Here is a 22,357-nt window from a genome sequence, read left to right on the forward strand (position 1 = left end):
CCTTACCATATGCACCCTTAATTTAAAAATGTGAGGTTTCTCAGGATCCTGTGGTAGATAGAACTACTTCTAACAGAGTTTACTACAAATAGCGACTATGACGTTCGTTTTAGCCAAATCAACGAATCGGAAAAAAAACGTTAAATTATGGTTTCAAGTAATTTCTGCTTTATATAAAAATATAACTGAATTTAAAACCAATCTTTTGATAACACAAGTCGGCTTACTTTCAAACGCTGTTTTTGCCATTTTAAATAGGTGTGGACCGAAACTATTAAATTACAAATTTAATCTGCTATATTTGCGCTTAAAGGATTACTGCACATACGTTTTAGATAAGAAGAGTTTTGACATTATGGGCATGGGTAAAAAACTTCAGGCAACAGCTATCAGTTTCGGATGGGAGGAAGTTCAAAAACTTAAACTATTTCAAAGACCAAAAAGACCAATAACGAGCCTTTTTTGTCGCAGGATCTTCGTTCTATGAAGTTTTAGGTAAATCTTTCAGATCACCAATTTCTGGAAAGTTTTATCGGCATATGAATGCATGTCAAATCTATTCTGTCACAGGATCCTCAATGAAAACCATTAGCTTTCCACTCGAAGGAACATCTTTGCGTCTCTATAAGGCATCCGATCGGATTTGTGAAAGCTATATGCTTAAAAAACGGATAATACATTACCGGACTTGACGTAACGGTAATAACGTCAGCCATCTTACAACTCGTGTGATCACTCGGGTATCAGTCGCAAATTTTCGGTAGATGTTCCACCTACCTGTTTAACGGGACCTCGACACGTTCAGTACAGCTAAGTCCTGTGCTATATCTAAATAAATTGTTCAAACTTTTTGTCATCTCGTACACTAGTCCCGATCAATAATAAGAATAGAATTCTATAGTCTGTGGCCGGAGAGACTGACGCAGCTGAACGTCGAATTGTCTTTATTGCTTGCATTGGTTTGTCGATTTCGACAGTCAGTATACGCGCACGTACAAGACACAAACAAGACAGTCCTGACGGAGCCTTGAAAAAGTCCTGAAATATAAAGCCAGTCCTCTGCATTGCTTAGCACATATCTTGGCATGCGAAATAACTGTTGCATTAATTTACGTTATATCTGGCTTGTAAATGAGTGTATATTTGAAGTTTTGTATTATTGCATCTAGTTTTGTGCCGACAAGAAATTGATATTTTTGCCTCACGTGACGGACACTTTGCAAAACGAAATTGGACTTCAACTGAACATCGTTATGTAGCTTAGACATTTATCTGCGATTAATCGTTCGGTTTCTTCCTTAGATAGCTGAAATTACCTATGGTTGAATATTTAGGTGAATGAATGTTCACAGCTTTTTACCCTTTCTAGTTTCCTTTATCGTTGTTATTTCGTAATGTGGCGCCTTCGTTTTTAGCATAACCAGCTTCTATCATCATATATTCGAATTATTTCATTGTTTCTTTGCTCTGATCCGAGTAAATACAACAATTTTATAAAACAACTTTAGTCTTTGGTTTAGATAGTAGTTCCTTTAGTACGAAAGCGATACATCACTGGCGATACATATAGTTAGATCAGTGACCATATAATAATAACTATTGCTATATTAATTATTATATATTTATTATGATTTTCGTAAAAGCAATCGCTATGTTCAGTGGTCGAGGTTGGCCTTTAATCGATTCACAGCGCTTCGGCAAGAAGGCGCAACAACGGCCGCCAGCATTTCAAATAGAACAATAATAAAAGCGCCACCTATCCCAGTAGCAAACACGTAGAAACAACCAAGAACTTCACTGACTCGCAAAGCATCTATGATGGCATCGCCTGACAAAGACGTGCTCCGAGCATATCTGTGCTTTGGTATGGCGGTATATTTGAAATCGAAGACAAACCTCGAAGGAGATTCGAACAACCAGGTTGTCCTGCAAACGTTCCGACACAAAGCAAAACTACATTGTGATCATCATTCTTCCTTCGAGTATAAAATTCGCTCATAATTTACACTGTGATCATTGTCCAATCAACCACCGATCAGACACTGCATCATAAATATGGCATATTGGGTTAAAAGTCTTAGCCTACTTAACAATCTGCAGGTGTGAAAACATTCATAGCAAGACGGTCAATCCTAAATAAATTTTTTGATTTATCGTATGTAGGCTACACATGAAAAGAAAACGTTTCATCAGTGAATGCACCATGTATTTAGACCAAAAAAAAATTGCCTAGCCGTATTCGCTACAAAGAGTTTCACTACGAACAAAGTTGTACTTGAGAATTTTAAAAAATACCTCCGGTTAAATTCTAGGATGAACGTGTCCGGCAGCGCATTTCGATAGTACCAAACAAGTGGTGCCCCAAACAGTTTCTGTTCTAGGCATATAATATAACCGCGGTGCTTCTCCGGAAGCGAGTAATAGACGTGGGCTATATAGATAGCCATCATTTCGCAGTTGGAAAGGGTGAACATCGTTCCATTCAGAAGGCCGCGTATCGTTTCCGGAATTAATAGTCTATCGACGGCGCTATAACCATCATGCTCAATCCAATTCAGAAGATCACGTATATCTTCAGAATCATCTCCCTATTAAGAAAACATTAGCACAAGTTAAAATAAAACAATTTGCCACTCAAAGCAAGACTTTTCAGTACATCAGTTAGCATCTAGCACAACGAACAATGTTTAGTATTCATAATGTTCAGAATTTAAAAGCTGTTCTAATAGGGATAAGTTAAACGCACTGAATATTTCTATCAATCAATTGAAGGTATCGTATCGTTTACGTCGTTGCTTTGTTTATTGGTCTCCATCGATGATAACTTCCTTTCTACTCAGCTTTCAGTTATAAGGACACGCTTCTTCCAACTAGAATTCTTATACTATGTAATTTCCTTCGTTTACGTAATTTTTGAGACCTTTCAACAATCGAGATCGCAAATTGACAAAAGATTAAAACGAACTTTATTTTTCAAGTCTATATCTGCGTAACAACATTCTAAAAATAAACCCAGCGATCTTCATATAGAAATTAACCTTGAAAACATCAGTGAGAAATGTATCCGAAGGGATAAATGGATGCATGTGGTGTCTCTTTTTTAGCAGCTCGGCTACAGTCTTTATCCGTTCGGTAGGATCTCGCCTCATCATCGTTGCCTGCAATCGGATATTTCGAATACGAAGTGTAAATATGCATAGGATGAAAATAACGACATCAGCATCGATATTACGCAGTGTGGTAATTTATTTAAATTACATTAATAAAACAAATTTAAAATAATAATAAAATTGAACAGTTTGCTCAGGGCATGCTTAGTAAATACATTCATAGAACGGTCTATTAAGCTGGTAGTTATCGTATCTATCGTATTGTGTATTTATTTGGATTTGTATTATTGTATTTGGCTGAATAAAGAACTTTTTTTTACAATTTACTTATCATGTTATATATCCTCCGACATTATTCATATTTTTTCCCATTTTTTCATCAAGCAATATACGCCCGTCTTGACGGAGCGTATTGCGTTTCGTCTCAAAAGTTTTCCGACGACGTTTTCGAGTAATTAATTTGTGTCCAATGTAATGCCATAGATATGGTTGCCCAGTCCTGATTGGTCAGGAAGAGACGAACACTGTTTCAAACTTTGGAGAAGAAAAAGGGTACACAATATGTAGGGTGCAATAGCCCATACCAAGTTCAGGATGTTCCTATGACGCGGAAATAACAGCTAGCTGGGGACGCTCCCACCAGAAAGTGCCAGACTCCCTCGACAATAGTCTCGGACTGGCCATACTAACAGAGCATATGAAGTCACACTACCTACAGTAAGAACATAAACGAGAAATATGCGCTTCGGACGTTGCCCTGGGAACCTCAGCTTCAAATCCACCTCATCTGCCAGGGACCGTCTAGAACTCACAAACCAGCTGGACGTCCCGCAAACCTCTCTGTAGTGACAGAATTTTCCTGGCGAACCTCTACGAATGTTGTAGGAATGCTTTTTTCATCGTAAAGCTTCCCTGTGCCTCCTCTGCACCAATCTTGATATCGAACCAAGTTTGAACAGCTCTTTATTACGTCCGCCTTACGACCCGGTGCGGTGGCCATTTCCGTTATCTGACCAGCGCCTTGTACTTTTTAGCCCAGCGCATGGGCTTCCTCTCATTGAATACCACCGGACAACGACACCCAATCATGCGGCCTCTCGAGCAGCCCTTTCGGGACTTTCGAACATCCCCGTTGACATGTAAATGTTAGCGATACAATTTTCTTCTATTAAACACAGCTATCCAGATTGCTCACAGACAGTATCTAAGAAACTTGCTGACTGATATTTTGAAATTTGACAGATTCAAATACTACCTTGACTGAAGATGACACCATTATAGCAGAGAAGACAGATGCGATCATACTGCCTGCGACAAGTATGCGATTTGTTGAGTTCTTCACCTGGATGTCAGAGGCTTGGCAAACAATGACAGCAACAAAAATTACCAGTCGTAGAAAATCTGAATGCCAATGTATTTCTCCAATGTAAACGTTATCAGAGGGATTCTAAGTTCCACTCATATTTCGTCTATGAAAAATCGGGCAAAAGAATCCCTATTGGCGCTGAGAGATAATAGAAGCTGATTATTAGACGAATTTAGGTTGTTTTATTCACGCAGTCTTTAACGGTTTTGATACGATGCTTTTTTTTCGAGGATTTCTTCTAATTATGACGCACGCATGTTAGATCGCAATCAAAAAGAATATATATATATATAAATTTTGCTCGACTCTGTGCCAAAACCAAATGTTACTTATATATCCTAATTTGCGCCACTTATGGGGATATGGAAGTTACAAATCTATAACTTGCATATCCCCGCAAGCTTATCTTAGGAGCTTGCCCATTAAGAACTAGAGTGAAATCACGAATAGGAATGCTTACCATTTTGAGCGTTGAGTTTAAGCAGTTCAAGAAATAGTTTCGAAATATTGCCAATGTCTTCTTGTCCAAGCTTGGGTAGAATTTGATGTGATATGAAGGCCACTAGTACGGCGATACCAAAAGGCAAGATCAAAAATAAAAAATATAGGATGCCTTCAATGCCCATAAACGTGGAAAAGGCGTTGATGGCATAGGCAATCTGTGTGCCCATTACTATCGTATATTCTTCGTAAAAGACTGTACTCGAAGATTCGAATAAAGTCGAGTATACATCAGATGCGCTGAATGGACCGATGGCGATGTCGGCCCTCTGCCAACATAGAATCGAGTATCATCGCTATATTATAACACTTGGGAAAACAACATTTAGATATATGCATATGATATATATATACGTATCTATATGTTCTAATATATATAAGTATCCGATTACGGTGCATATATCCATATATGTACCGTAATCGGATTAGGTACGAACTCATAATAAAAAAGAGTCATTGCCAAGGCTAGATGCAAACAAAAATATTCCAACGAAATCTTGTGTGTGTTAAAAGTATCATTCCTCACGGCCATGTCATTCAGTGCTTGCAGTCTCAATGCTCCCTTTCCAATTGTGTCTTTTTGATAGCACAAGCAGCCGAATAGAGGTCGTCTATCCGAGGATTGTTGGACTCTACCGAGCTCTAAACATAGTATTTTTACAGTATATATTAAATAAAGACTATATGTTAAAATATGCTCAGATTCTCAACCCTACATTAAAAGGACAATATAAACAGGTACACTGTCTTTTCCGTGTTCTTTTGGACATCGTAGGTATTCACGGTGACACAGCAATCAGTAAGACATCCATAAGTAGTGGTAATAACCTAACGTCTCTCACTAACTTAGGAGATGAATTTTAACCGGAAAATTGCTTTTACGCACAATGGGCACATCTTCTGGATTGGAAGCAAGTCACCGATCGTTTTTGCAATCGATATCAATATGAAGGGTAAATGTTTGGCTCTCAGAGTAGAATCAAATACCCTTCATAGACCTGCTTGGACAGACAATATCAGGTGAGTTTTTGGCCTCAGAGGGCCAGAGAGCGCCTGCCTAGTTTTAGGACACAACGCGTGTCTGAGGTCTTTGTGAAGAATAGGTAAAATGGTACCCACCATTATATGGAATTTTTTCGTTTCCTGTCCAAAAAAAAGATTTTTTAGACGGCATCCATTAACTTGGATTTGCACCATCCATTAGTTTTTCCTGTATCTAAAATATGCTGGAACTTGGTTCTGCTTTGTCTGCAGCCGTATGCTTATCTTGCGATTTTATATGCTACGGATTCGGAGTCACCGAGGGAAATTATTACTTCGGCGCGACGTTGCTGCACATAAAGGGATCGTAAGAATCGATGCTTTCTGAATTCTGACGACGAAGTACCATTTTCGCTACAGCTGCTCTGCTTATATCCTTATAGGAACGAGCTATCTTCGGTCGATTGTGGTAGGTTTTGATGAATACTTCCATAAAACTACGTATGCGTATCCGAAGAGCCCGAGAAAAAGGTGGACCACTTTGAACACACAGGTACACGTGTATACAAGGTACTATTGTATAGCCATGCATTTATGCAATGCCCCTAGTACCAGGAAGGTACTAGGAAGCAAGCCTATTCTGGACTAAGTAGTGCGTCGGTTCTGTGATTTCACCAAGGATGATCTACTATTCAATCTTTTCGCGCTGAACGGCTCCCCAATAAAATTAAAAACTTTTTTATTGTATAAAATCAGCGATATATATTATTGCCAGTTTTCGGGCGGCTTCTAAAAAATCCGAGAAATATTTCCATAAGGAAAATAAATTTTTTTCTCAATAAGATTCAATAAGAGGACCCAAGAATTCATCAAAATGCCATTTTTAGCATGCGCAAAATTTTTACTTTTTTTAGAAATTAACTAGCCGTTTTAGATACGATCTATGAATAGCCACTAGAAGTAAGCTCTTGTAATAACTCTCCTTTTTTTGCCTTATTTCCCACATCTTGGCGTTTTAGCCCGTTACCACAATTAAATTTGGCTAAGATTGTTTGTATGTAACGTATTTGATCGATATTTCCTCAGTTTCCATTTACCGATACCGCTATGCATGACAGTTATTGAAAAATTACTTGCAGAAGCAGGAATACATTAAACGACTAAAGAGTGCTTTAGGTTTTAAATCGAAGATGTAATCGCGGTGGATGATAGTTATAGTTATAGAGAAATGGCACTTAAGCACAAGCGAAACATTGCGTTGCTTCCTTTACCTGTTTTTTCAGTCTAAGAGAACAGTCTCACTTTAGGCGATTTTTACTTGTGTAAATATATTGGACGGTCGAGCGAGTTATTAAGGCTTTTTAGGTATACGGCTTAAAGTCACATGGGTTACTTAGGTTCTGTTGTCACGCCGAGTTGGTGTGGTTGTTACTTAAGAGCTAAAATTTAGCGGTCGTAGCTAAGCTAATATTATTCGATTTTTTGAAAATTTATATTTGGGATAGGGCGCCTTCTAAAGAGTTAGGTTTTTACAAAAATGTTGTATTTCACAATTCTACTGTATAAAAAGCGCAAACGCTAGCCAAGCCCATGAAAATACACTTTATAGCCAGGGTGTGTTATCAAAAGGAACGGCGTAAGGATCATTCTGCTTGCCTTCTGGGTACTTCTGAGTGACGAAAAACATTATTGCGAAGTTTGGAGAGACCGACACGTCAATGATCATGGCATCGCCAAAAAAAAAGTTCAATATTCACTATCCAGCGATTATAAAATCATTTGAGAAAAGCCGACATTTGGGTGCCACATAAAAGGATTCGTTCACTGGTATTTTTAGCTGCTAAACTTTACGGAAACGTGACAAAGTTGAGCCCGTTGTCATATGGTTAATCAGTGACGGGCGACGATCAGTGGATCACATACGGAAATGTCATGGTCACATAATCTGTGGTAAAATACGGACTAATGCTGAAAAGGGTAATGCCATGAGTTCAGTGGGCTATCGTGGAGGCATCGTGTTGATAACACTAATAACTAACAAAATCGACGGCAAACCACTGAAAAACGTCGACTGAAACGAGGGACATCGTCTTTTCGCGTAAAAATTGATTGAAAGAACTAATGGATCCGCTGTTTATGTAATATGTTTTTTTTTTTTTTTTCAAAAGTACTGTTCTAAAGAAAATATGTAACTGAATGAATTGAACGCTATCACCTGAAGTATGCATATAGTTCCGCAAACACTTGACAACATACATTGTTGTACAGATCGCCGAGCATCCCGGTACATGACGAGCCGTTTGCGTTTGCGTCACAGGATCCCCATTGATAATCTTCGGGTAATCTAAGCGTGTAAGTGAGATTTAGCGAACCTGCAACCGCATCGAAGAATCCTCCATGTCTCCCGGCAAGGCGTTTATCCGATGTCCACTCGGAGAGGTACATCCACTATACCGAGAGTCACAGAAGCATGAGAACTCATAAAAGTATCATAACGGTAAACGAAAAAGGAAACCGTTTTTCTCAATTTATCTAATATGCATCACTGGGGCAAACGAGGTACGCAATTATATATATATATATATGTATGTATATACACATTGACAGGACGTCTTACCGGAAATGAACTAACTTGAACATGATCGACTCCAAATCCAGCCATCGCACCGTCTTTATATGGGTAGGTTTTTATGATTGAAACGTTTGAGTTGCCTTCTAGCGGTGCAATGCACATGAAACAACGGCGACACACTACGACCTTGCTGTATCTAATTAAAATGCGCATTAATTCGAAATTTGTGTATAGTTTTTAAGTTAAGTTGCATTCATCTTGTTCGCCTGTCTCGGTACATGATGAATGATCAGGAACTCAATTGTGAGCCTAACGTATGAGATAAAACACGCTTAATGGATCAGTCTCTGTTGTTATAAGGCAACGTGTGTTGTCGTATGTCTACTGGTCTTATGTAAATCAACTGTATCTTCCACCGAAGATGCTGATTTACCCGTGTTTTGAATCGTCACTGTAGCCTTTACAATTAGGTTCATTAATTGTCATTCGTTGCATATGCACGCGGTCCCTGGCTGGGGCGAACGACCTCCACTGAACCACTAGCATAGGGCTTTTGATCTGTTGATGTGAACTTATATGGTCGTTTGAACTGTTTTTTGCCACACGATCTTAGTAAATATCGAGTATAGTCAAATAGTTAATACAACTATTTTTACCATGATTATTGGTAACTGAGCCGCTATACATGTGCTTAAAATAACCTTTGTACGTTTCTATTAGATCCCGTAAGCAGATCAAAAGGCGACGTTGGCCGAACATCCATGGTACCTGCACTGGAGTTATTCCCATTGTCCTTTACCGTCCGTAGGTCTTAAATTTACCAGATAGGTCACAATGTTCCACTTTCTTTTGTCGGCAGACGCCAAAGATGGAAGTGTTTTCTAGCTTTTCACATAATGCTAAGATAGCAATACGACTCTTTGGGTATCTTTGAACAATCACACGTAGCAAATCAGCTTTTAGACCGCACCATCGATGTCGCTTACTATCAGATACGGAATATTCCTTGCTAAACAATTCAACTCTGATAAATCTATTGGGATGACTCATAATCGAAAACACAATGGTCGTCACAGTATATTTAGGTACTTTTTTCATATACACCCTTATGCTCTTATTAATGCTATCGTCATTAATTAATCACAAGGCAATATAACCAATACCAATAAGTCAATTATTTAATTTATACATTTTTGAACATGGACAAATATTTCTATACAGCCAGCACTATATACACATCTGTTATTGTTCGGTCGCTTCATTTTTGTATGTTTGTTAGGTCACATACAAATAGCCTGCTTGTTAAAGGAGAAATTCCATGCATTGCCATATACGTTAGCCCGCCATTCGCATGAACAGTCCTACGTGGTTACTCAGCGCCGCTTATTAACACTTTACGCTAACGGCATAAGCTTATTCAGTTTGTCTCTTATAAGCGTACAGCCTTGAAGAAGTTCTTATATTTGTACTGTGTTTCATTAAATATGGGTATAAATTCCGGCATCTCCATAACCATCTCTACGGTGAGCGGTCTTTCGAGCTGTGCCAGCTCGATACAGCGTTTGAACCCTTCAGAGAAATACGTACACAATGGAGAAGCCTCATATTGGTCCTGAAATATGGATTCGTAACTTTGTGGCTTATCTATGGTGTATTATGGTATTCAGTTACTAATCACCCATGATCTACCGGATTTATGCTGTTTTTTTCTTAACAGGATAACTACCCTGGATAAATGAGCGTTCTCAGAATCTGATGTAAATAGTGATTTTCCCAAGTTTGTACTATTGCATTGGGCGAGCCACAGGATACAACAGACACATGGAAATGTAGCAAATGTAATCAAACATTGACATCATTAGCTTATATCGTGTTTACGACGAAACTTATGGACACGGGTTATGGCAACACAATCATTCATTGCGAGAAATAGACACGACCAAGCGCAAGATCGCTTTGTGTTCTACAGCCATGTCAAGACATGACACGTATCAATTATATAGGTTTATGTCTCACCTGTAACATCGCTACGGAGCATAAGGCGTACGCAAGCAATCTTGCTCGTACATCATTAGACATGTATTATATGTGCCAACTGTGTTGAAATGTTTACCAACCGTCAGATCCGCAGGATTCCAGATTAGAGCTTTGTCTCTTTTACGGCTCTTGGAGATGTCGGGCTTCGGTTGAAATTTGCCTTTATACTGAACAAGCATGTTCCAAGCTGGCTCGTAAGAAACAATTGAGTCTGCTTTCTCCAACAGAGCCCAGTCAGCATCTGCGAACAAAGGATGACTTTTGAACTCCTGATAACTTTCCGTGCACAAACGATCTGCAAACATGAACATAAACGTCTCAGCAGGTTTCACGACATGATGGTAGTCGCCAAGGCTGTCGCTTATCTTCAACTGAGAAGGTAGCACCAAATGTACCTGCGTTCCCTGGGTGGGGTGTAGGTTTTTCAAAATTCAGAATTAATCGGGAATAGATTGTTACAGCCTCTTGTAATTCTAGTTATTTTAATCATTTTAATATGCGTAACACATCTACATAACATTTGCAAGTCTTGAAAAATAACAAACGGTTTTTTCACACAGTTGATACCGAACAGTGTATTATTTGATGAGAAAATTAAAGCCACTGCAAGCATTATGATGGCAAAATGTCCCCGCAACAGCTCGTCCCATTGAAAATTTCCTCAAAGCAAGCATACCCTGGAGAAATTGATTCTACTGTTTTCAGGTAAAGCTTACTTGTATTCAACAACTGCTAAAACAGGTACCAGCTAATCCAACTACTGCTGCCGTAGCCGTGACTGTTTCGAAAAACTTCTGTTAGCGGGACAGTTACTGTCGGGCCACCATCTACATTTATGTTAACCAAGAAATCGCTTGCATCGCTACGCAAATCAAATTATACAGACAGACGGTAGGTTCTCGGCCAAGGTATGCATAATTTCGTTCGAAACATCATAACATCAGCGGGTACGTATAATTTCTGCGACAAAACAAAATGTTACTTCAACTTCTCGGCTTCGACTGCTTAGTTAGTTGTGCAGCGTCTTCAAGCGCTTGTGTCTAATATCTTGCACTGAATTGCACAGTGGTTTGTCGTAAAGCCGTATCAATTTATGATACGAGGCGAGAGTCATACATTTATAGCCGTTTCTCTAGAGCCAAGTTAGTAGAAACGCTATGGTAAGAGATTCAATCAGACCATGCTATAGGCAGTTAGTAGCGTAAGAAAGAGTACCCGCTGACTGTGACTATAGGTAAGAGGGGGCCTCATGCAACGCTCTTACAATGCAACCAGTAGGGAATCTATTATTATTATTGTATAGTTTGTGATTTTATTGACCTCAACCCAAATTTTCTGTCTGCATCCTCTTGTAAACCACTGACAAACATCCTATTGCCATAATATTGAGATCCTTTTGTTCCCCAGTTTTTTGTTCTAGAGTATTGTTAAAACTCTACGTTTATATGAGGTAGTTCAGAAAGGAAGGTGACAATTCAATTACGACGCTTAAAAGATTATTGCTAGCACTATATCATCGCCAATTACTATCGAGACGCGATGGTAATTCCAAAGTTGCGTTAAATTTATTTTTCTCATCATTATGTTTACATTCTGTCGCACAGTAGCCGTTTCCAAAAAGTCTACGCTAGTTTTTTTTAATTTCAGTAGTTAATTGTTTTTTAATTGAACAAATCCTAGTATTTAGCTGCTTGCCTTAATCGAGGGTTTAACTGAGGTGGGTCTTGCTGGACTAATCTGAGGCTTCTCCGATAGACCTGTGAAACAGTCTTCCCCACAAGAAGCTATTTCATTAAAAGAAATAACCCTTATTCCTGGTTATCAATTACAAATATTTTTTTCCAATGTTAAGATTTGAACCAGCATAACCATAGCAACGCATTTATAGATGCGCATCAGCTCTTAGACCATGTTATCCCCTAGTCAGTGGTAGACATTACCATAACGTACCTTTAAGGTTGGGTCGCAGAGCTCTAAATATAAAGTCCTTAAGAACCTGGAAATTTACTGAATCTTCATCTTTGGGCCAGTCCAACTCTACTTTTCGTGTCAACTTTCGCATATCGGACTCTCTTTTCCCATTAAAAGGCACCCTTCCGCATCTGAGAGCGAAGGCCGTCACGCCCATGGCCCACCTGCGTCCAGTTTCGTTTAGGGACTAATTAATATGGAACTCATTATTCCTTTTGTACCTTGTTTTAGGTTGAACGTTCAATTTCTTACAAACCCAAGCAAACTGATGGAAAACCCTCCTTTTTGTTCTAAAGTGTTTCTGAAGCATTTATGAGTTAAAAAGACTGTTTCAAATAAGATGTTCCTATAAAACTTGGATGCAGATTGTACTTCGCCGCCGTTGACTATGGGTATTTGACGGAAAAGAATTACGGTAAGTTCTATAGGGCAGGGTTTCTCATGCATCTAATTCGTGCATAGCCACACCACGCAAACGTATGCTTATTGTAGAAGAACCAACTATATACGTAGTATCATAAAGTAGATTGCCAAGCCATACCAATCAATAGATCTTCCGTAATAGTCTTTCTTGAGCACCTCTGGGGCCAAAAACGCCAATGTGCCTTCGGCCTCAGAATCCTTAAACTCTCGATTGGTTCTCCGCGAAAACGCGTTGTGAAAGCGAGGACCAAACAAGCCAATACACACCTTGAATATTGTGACATCATTCTTTGTAGAATAACTACAGTGACCAAATTAACCGGGAAGCCAACTACTCCCTAGAGGAGCTTCTTAACACTGACGGAACTTCGGAATTTTTACCATTTGCTTTTAAGACTAACTAGTTATCAACGTTGCCTATACTGAATGTCACTTCTGATGGTCTTGTTCATTCAACACAACGTCGGTTTGTCTTAATTACAGCTTTAATGGGAGTACCTAAATTTAGATCATAGACTCGTTTCAAGCTTCCCGCTACAACCGTACAAACGCCTTTCTCATAGCACGAATGAGCACGTCGACGTTGCATGTCGACCCTCAGGCTACCGTTTAATAAAGTTCCTAATTTGTTCGGCGGCCATGTGCTTCTTCCAAAACACGTTCGGATTCTCAAACAGTCTCGCCAGCCAATCCATGCCAAGACACCATATTACTGAAAGCCTTTACTAAAGACACACTTCATAAATCCACAGTAGCAAAAGGGTTTCCTTTCCTTATAACGTCTTCTTGCTTGCAGGTCACATCCAGGGCATTAGTTTTCTTACTCTAGACTGTGAATAAATCGTTAGTGCATTCAATTCTTGCATCGGTTTTACTTATTTTTCCGTCAGAAAATAATTGAAAGAGCTGCCGCGGCAGCAGGCAAATCTTGACGTTTTAACTGATCCCGGGCAGGAGGTATCTGCTTGACAACAGGGATGGTCTACTTGGGATTTTTCCTAACAGGCCGTTAAATTAAGAGGTTAAGATCCATATGAAATTAGTCTACTGAAGGTCATTAGAAATGCGTGACGACATCGACTATCTCTGGAGTTCGCACCGCTCTTCATCTGTCGTAGATTTTTTTGTTCAGCTGTGCTGGGACGTGCTTCTGGTTCTTTTGTAGCTACATACTTACCTGAGAGGTCGTTTACTGTTGATTTGTGAAAGCTAAAGAAATATTTCGTTGGCGCTTAAACCGGCACGAGATTGCATAATCTTCACTCACATTCCAATGACGCAGCACCCTTGTCCGCCGTGGCTCGAAGATGTTTACATCCTATTAGAAACGAGCCTTCATCCAGTAGCTTCGTGAAATCGCGCGTGGCCGTTCGAAAAAAACCCAAATTTAAACGATTCACCCTGTAATGTTATTACTGAGCAAGATACGTGGAGCAGAGAATTATTTCCGTTGAATGAAGCCATACCAACCTTGGCAGTATCAAAATCGCACAGCTTGATGCGGCACTCCGGATTCATGAGGATATTCGATGGCTTTACATCGCGATGAATAAATCCCATATAATGAAGATACTCTAGTGCTAGACAGAGTTGGGCTATGATTACGGTAACAATTTGCGTAGGCAAACTTCCCGTCTGTCTAATTAATCGTTGGCAGTCGACCCCGCTAAAGTATTCCATAAGTATAATGTATGCCTGCATCGTATCCACAACATAAAAACAAGATCATCTTCTGTTAGAAAGCGTGTGTCCGACGAAATTTCATTTCGATGGATATGGTATAGTAATGCAGTATTAACAATAGTAATAAGCAATAGTAAAAAAAGAAAGGGTAGTTTTGAAAACTTCATAGCCACAAAACTATGAGTTAAAACTTAACCATTTATAGTTAGTTAACTATTAATAATCCACCGCAAGGATCTACAGTAGGTGGCTGAAGAGGATTTGGGTGCCAAAAGTACCATTGCAAGACAAAAATTACTGCGCCTTATAAAAATCATGCTCAGATAGTTTCTTCCAGATAGATTTTCCCCTATACGACGCAATAATCATATAAAATGCAGGACCATACAACAAATTCAGTTCACTGGTGTTTGTTCGTCCTTGTACGTACCTCATTGCAGGCAAACGTCCCGTAAATGGCGACGTGAAGGGGATGTCGCGACATTGAACCCACGAGAGTCGTGTTAAATGGCGAATTCGTGGCGCGATTCTTTTTTTTGCACACAACTTTCATCATTATATCTAGACCTCTGCCGAATACAGCTGCATGTACTGTGCCTTGACTACCGCAGGCTAGAAATATACGTTACATTAGAATGAACGCGCGTTTAGCCAGCCACAAAGCAGCGCAAACGTGACCCTGCGCGATAATCGTTATGGGTTTCGTAAATTCTATGCAGGGATTTGCAGCAGTGAATTACTCGCATGCGGTATAAACGGATTTTGCTAATAACGAAGCCGCGTAAAAATTTCACGTTAACATATTCATAACAAACATGTGTATGTATGAACATTCAAGTTACAAATAAACAACCGTGAGTAAATTGTTATTAGGAACGCTTACCAATGGGTATGTACTTGGAAAAGTTTCGTAACGGTGGCACTCTGGGCTGTTCCCTTTCAACGTAGTTGTTTCGGAAGTACTCCTCATAAAAGCTTGCCAGCTTTGTCCAGTTGGTTACTTGTCGATTAGCCAGGTCCTCGAGATGTCCTGCCAAATCCGCCACTACACGCATACTCATTACCATCAATTTGGCAAGGTACTTTTCAGTAGATATCGACAAAATAAAACAAAAAAGTCGTGTTTAAAACAGGAATAACCACGTGGGTTAGACTTCTGTTGAGAAAAACCTGCATGTAGATACGATACAAATTTAGGGATTTCGAACTGAAGCAAGTAAAAATCGAAACAAACCATATAATCTCTGCCTTTATACGCTTGGCATAATCAATTGAAGGCTGACACCAGGTCTTCCTGGTACAATGGCAAACCAGTGGGCACGCCGAGCTTGGGTCGAGTTGTGAAAAGCTAAACTTCTGAGGATAAACGAACGTCGACAGAAAAAGAAAAACCCGGAAAATAGCAACACTTCCTAGCATAGAAAACTTCCTAACTTGGACGTCTTGGCATAAACAGCCCTTTCGAAGCAATCATAGATAACACGACGACTCTATAATAAATATCGTTTCATGCCTCTTCCTACGCCAGTTTGTCTTGTTTATCGAAGGCTTTTCCAAACCATTTGAAATAAATCTAAACATTCACGCGCATCGACTTAGCTGAAATAAATAAACCAAAGTGTATAAATAGTTTCTATCTGGCATCGTATATTCAATAAGATCGAGTTTATTTCGATGAAATGCTTGGATCAGCCACTACGACGAGCAATCATCGGAGCTGAGCGTTCTTAGCTACTGGGCAGATCGACGCCATACTTTAGCTCTAGACTAAAGTTATAAGGTGAGCCAGCATTCACTCAGTAAATGATGCAGCTCTCTTAGAATTGTCTGTTCCATATTGTAACATTGTTGTCCTGCATTATATATAGTACCACGTGAAACGGATCTGTTAGATCTCAATTTGAACTTTTGCTAGACGAAACTGATTAACTGGCTACTTACAATACAGGCGACTTGCGACCTCGTTGTAAGCATATCAAGAAGAAAACCAAGGTTTTCAAAGTATTGTCGAACGTCGTCATAGGCGAGCTTCTCTTTCTCGAGACGAATCAGTAACTTTACTGCGCCTAAACATGACTGCTTCATAACAAAGTGTTCAAGGGGCGTCATTGTAGATCCGGGTTGGAACTCCTGCTTGATGAACGCCTGAATCCCCTGCGCAGCCGCCTTTACCGCGCTGAAGTGGTTATGTAAATGCGTTATATATTATCATCTAAGCATCACACCTTCTGCCTAATTTCGGTTGAGACGAGGTTCAAAGCATCGTACCCTTTTTCGGGAATGCGGAATTTTGCACCGGTGACACGGAAACTGAACTTGAATGAACTGCGCTTTGACAGTGTAGTGTTTGCACTCACCCGTCATACATTGTTCTAACCCTTCTAAACACCTTTTCCTTTTCACCATCATCCATTTCCCCGGATGTGACGGGGTCTGATACAAACGTATCGATAGCGGCTGAAATACATACACAGACGCACTCAGACATACATACTTATGACTGAGTCAATTTTCTCTGCCCTCAATTCAAGTGTAAAGCTTTCTTTCGCCTGGCCATAAAACCATATAGTACAATCCATTCGCCGGGTTCTTCAACTGTTGTATGCCAGTGTGGCCACCGAAAATTACTTTTTCTAAATAAATACATTTTTAAACATATCACTAAATTCCGGCGCTAAGAAGCCTTGCAGGTTTTTGGCCATCGTCCTACCCAGATTGGAAGTCTTAATGGTCTAATTAATCTAACTATTTTCAACTTTCTCACATCCGTTTGAATCTGTGCGCAAACCTCTACTGAGCGTTCTACTACGAATTCTCTTGTTGTTGACATGATAGCTTCTATGAACCAAGTCGCGCACCAGTTATATTTAGCACTAATTTTCATTGAGGCCTATGAATGTAAGTACCTATGTTTTGTGGAATGAGCTTTTGCAGTTTCGTGACATTTAACGAAATGGTATTCATAGATTGGCCTAAAGGTATATTGTCCTCATCGAATTTGTAACGACTCTACGGCAATTGTGTTCAGGCTCGAGCATCTGTCGTTATGCCTATCAACAATGTTTGCCTTCCTTGCCTGTCTTGCCTTCTTCGTTCACTTAACGTTGTCTCCTTAAAAATTGCCTATTTAGCGTGATAGCACGCCGTCGGTATCATACGATGCCACTGTTCTATTAACATATTGAATGTATACATTAGGCGATCTTCGATTGTTGTTCATGCAGCTATCTATTCCTCATTCAAATGGCCGATAAGTGACATTTCAATACGGCTAAAATCTCTCATGACGTAAATGCCCATCAAAAAATACGATACATCACATTTGGAATATTAAATTTAAATATTCCAAATTTGATTTATTGTTTTATCATCATTATTGGAATATTTATATGAGAGAAAGTTATCATAAGGTGACTTTAGAAATATAAGGCCATTTTTTTTTATCGTGATGGACTACAGAGCTCACACCTTTATTACTCTATAGCTCTGAGTTAGCGGGACTTACTACTACTGAGTTTCGAAAGGCCAGATATATACTAGCAAATCAATTAATGGACTGCATATAAAATCCGGACATATATCTCTATCGTGAAGCAGCTATAATGCGAAACGTATTTTTTTTTTTTACTAAATTCACGGCCGTTGTCTTCACAATTGCCGTTCGTCGATGCACTAACCTTCGGCTGTTAGGCCTATTGTGCTCTTGGTGTTATGGGTACGAATCTGTTGACTTACTTTGAAGGCCGGCATGAAATATTTAAGAAAAGACCCACAGCAAGTAATGCCATCAATGTATTCGCTTCCTCTAAACACTAGTACGGGAAAAAGCATTCTATTGAAGTGTTGTTTACAAAAGAACAGTGGCTGATAGTGATGGGTTGATAACTTACCGGGTGTATCGCATATTCTAATGCGCGGCCCGTCATTTAGATAGCCTATGTTTCCTTCACCACTCCGGAGAATGGACATATTATACTGGTTGTACTGGTTACCTCCGTCGGTTGGCGAGTGCATCTCGGCCTCTTTTTTGGCCTGACAGGACAACAATAGTAGCGACCGTTTGGTGACAATTCAGTTCGTTGTTACTCTGTTAAACGCAACCTGTTGGCTGTAATTTTGGCAGATCCAACTCCCAAGCAAAACTTCAAGTCGTCATTTCGCGATAGTTCGAAAAAGCGATAATACATCATGAACGTTGTCGTTGCTCAGGCTTTGGTGTCTTTATACTTACGCTCAAAGGGTCGGGACCCCGTGGAAAGACTGGCGACAATGGCCAAGTATCAAAAACAACATGTTGTCTGAAAGCCGTGTGGGCAGTAAGGGCGTGTTTAGACGACACCAAATGCTAATGGTTCTCATCGGATTGAAGAGAAACTATTCGTATTCGCTATCTAAAACTACTGTATACGGTGGAGGCTTTATTTTTCCTCATCAACACAAGAATAGAAGATGTCGACCGAGTTAACAAGCGCTGTATATGTGGGAGGCCTGAGAGAGACACATAGACGATCTCATAGACACATAGAGGAGAACGTAAATTGAACCTAGATGAATAATAATTGTGTTCTGATCATTTTAGCTGTCCTGCACTGAACAGTTAGAAAACTGTTTGGCACAAGTTATACAGAAACAGAAACCTAGCAACATTTGGCCTCCCCATCTAGAGTGTGTTTGAAAGAACAGTCAGATAATCTGTGCAGAAAAAGCGAAGCAGAAGATGTTTTAAACATGTAAAACAGCTGGACTCTTTTATTTGTGTCGAATTTGCATTGATTGAAGTGGAAAGATCGGTCTGTTTGTTAACGTATGCTATATGCTATTCTCATTTGTGTTCTGGCGCAAAAGTTCTTACGCAAACACACTATCTTGTAACGAATTTTTGTAAAATCTTCGAAGACGAACGGCAAAGAAACGGAGCCTTCCATACTGTTGAAGTGAAATCAGTGCCGTTGGCTTGAATGGCTAGAGTGTGTAGTATAACAATCTGTCTCAGACAGATGATGCCGTAAAGAAACCAGCTTAGTATAACGCATATTGTACTTCGTCATAACCTTAACCCTTTGTGTACCTATTGATGCTAAAAGATGTAGTATGATTGAGTACATACATAGGCTATAAACTGATGCCTTATATTCGAAAGCTACCTACTCAAATAATTATAGATTGGCTTTCCTAGTGTAAGAAAGCGTGAAGAATGAGATGGAAATGAAGAATGCTCAAAATATACGACAGTCCCAAGTAACGCTCAGTCATCCCCTTCAACCCAAAGAAGGAAAATAGAGACGCTGTTGAAGTTTTTATTGTAGGCCTTTTGTTCCATAAATGTACGTCTACTCCTTTTCCATGTCCATAATTCTGAAGCAGATTTAGGATCGAATACCTGACCGTGCGCTGCTTCTTGCCAATTGCCGCATTCACAGCACCATCATACATCGCTAGATGTATTAATTTCTTATTTACGATGTCCTTCGTAGTCGGCGCATACGAGACACTACCTAGGCTTGTATAATCTCTACAAATAAATATTTATACGCAACACCTGTACCCTTTGGCGTTATGGGTATGGAGAGTAACGAACCGGATGGCCTTCGAGTGCTGTTATAAAGACAGCCATTATTTTGTTTCCTAGATTCGTGCACCGTATGCGGCGTTTCATACAGACGCTTTTTTTATTTTCGAACTATATTTATATTATAAATCGTCTCGATCCCGCCGACAGTCTGGCAAATATTCAGAACATAAGCGCTATAAAAACTAAGTGCAGCAGAGATTTGCGAAAAAAAAAATAGTTATCTTCCTTACGTCCTCGATTCTCTGGCAACATGTCTACAAACATTCGCTGCAAAGATTAGTTTAGGTCTGCTAATTATTTTAGCATGAATACATGTAATCGAGTTCATCATTGATTTTTGTCAAAGGTCGACTTTATTGGTTTTAACTCATGCATACCTAAGGATCGCTCGACGAAGCCTCTGCACAGCAATCGAGCAAAAATATATGATTTTCTGACAAAAAAAGAAAAAACTAATGATACCTTATCGCCACTATATGAGGCAATGGTATGCCTTCAATCTGTTTTTGAGTAAACAGCATAAGGGTAATGAAGCGTTAGCTTCTAGGTGCATTAATTAATCTTCTTTTTTCCTGTTCAAAGTAAAGGACTGCTGATCAAATGTCCCGCAAATAGTCCGCTAAACACTAAATGCGTACGATTTCACCTTCAATATTAAAATAACTATTTAAAAATGACGTCGTTTCCATAACTGTGCAGACTTACCTTGCACATCATCACTACATTGTTTTTTCAGAAGAACAGTGAAGGCCACTTACTCACCAGATTACGCTTCATTGAACCGTGAATCTCGGCTGACCCTAAGGTCCTAGTACACATGTCCGATTCTACGAGCGTTCGAAACCGCTCAAGCTAAATACGAATTTAGCCCGATATTTCCTGGCTGTGCCTAATGCACGATACGAAATATCTGACAATATGAAACAGCACTTGGCCTTTTCTGCACGAAGATCTATGAAAGTCTTCAACTCTGAACTTATCTATACCTATAATCCAAATGGAAATTTATGTTACAAATCAATAGTGTTCCTTCTTAATGTTATTAGTAAGACAAGACATTTCGAACTTCTTTATATGGTAGTGGCGCTAAGTATTGTTCTAGACGGCACTGAACGAAACATGTAACCACTCGGTTTTTAGTTAGAAGGCTTGGAAAATTACAAACTATGTGGCGAGTCTGAATACAATTCTCCAAATGATCAGACGTCGCCTTTAAGTGTCGGACCATCACTCCGGCTCAATGGGCATTCACACTTCGATGTTGTTCAGGGTCTATGGGCAAAAAGCGGAAATCGCATGGCCTGGAATAATTAAGCGATGCACATCAGTATATAAAATTGTGAATTGTTCTCAATAGTTGACGACTTCCTATCTCGAAGATGCATAGAGTACAAGAGCTCTCAACCGCTAAAAAGGAAATCCATAGAGCCAATCGTAATGGCACGACTGAAGTGAATTGATCAATTTTGTGTGTATGACTATAGGGCAAATTTTGCTTAAAGCGAGGGTAAATAAGGACACATAAAAAGAAATATTGCTTAAAAGCTTTTCCGCTGAGGATACTAGTATGTGAGTCACAAAAATAACAAGACTAGACTTGTCGATCACCTACGTGTCAACTAGTGAAGATCTTTCTGTCAATATTTCCTTTGCTTATAAACTCATTTGGATAGTTCAGATAAGCTCAAAGAGCTCGTAATTTTATTGATATGACAAAAAACTGGACTACACGCGGTATAAAGATGTTTCTTCAAGCGAGGATCTTTCATGTAAACCAAATATTTGTAGATACTATTTTTCGAAGATAGCTGGTACAGGAGCTACACGGTTTCATTATTATTCTTGTCGCGGTTTCCCTAGTCATTCGAAACTTTTCTTTGGAAAGAACTAAAGGTGTTCTCAGTAGAATATTTTGCAAGTACACAATGTAAGAGGGACAGAATTTGACCGATATAAAACAAAACACGATGGCTCGACGGCATCTGACCGAAGATTCTGTATTTGGTGGAAGTTCTAGAGGGTTGTTTGAACCGCGCGCCACTCTCTCGGCGCAGGGGTCCTTTCCACTGAGCGTCTACCCTCTCCCTGGGCCCCGCGGTTCAAATCCCCCCATCCAAGCTCAGCACTCTGCCTGTGGGCAC

At 39.6% G+C, this 22,357-nt stretch overlaps 1 protein-coding gene across 1 annotated transcript; it reads right to left on the minus strand.

Annotated features, from left to right (window-relative positions):
• Positions 1-893: 893 nt before the first annotated feature.
• Positions 894-19,873, minus strand: LOC111255616 (uncharacterized). Its single transcript, XM_086977048.1, has 16 exons — positions 18,535-19,873; positions 17,002-17,101; positions 16,586-16,820; positions 15,528-15,726; positions 15,075-15,256; positions 14,432-14,656; positions 13,080-13,228; positions 12,518-12,702; positions 10,648-10,862; positions 8,215-8,406; positions 4,937-5,246; positions 4,366-4,466; positions 3,039-3,158; positions 2,296-2,588; positions 1,897-1,926; positions 894-1,038 (listed from the first exon to the last, which is right to left on the minus strand). Exons 1-16 carry the CDS (start codon positions 18,656-18,658, stop codon positions 978-980), a joined length of 2,721 nt encoding a protein of 906 aa, XP_086833174.1. The 5' UTR covers positions 18,659-19,873; the 3' UTR covers positions 894-977.
• Between the last annotated feature and the right edge of the window lie 2,484 nt (positions 19,874-22,357).

Source organism: Varroa destructor, unplaced genomic scaffold, assembly GCF_002443255.2.
Source record: "Varroa destructor unplaced genomic scaffold, Vdes_3.0 BEIS01000001.1, whole genome shotgun sequence".
Classification (NCBI taxonomy): Eukaryota; Metazoa; Arthropoda; class Arachnida; order Mesostigmata; family Varroidae; genus Varroa; species Varroa destructor.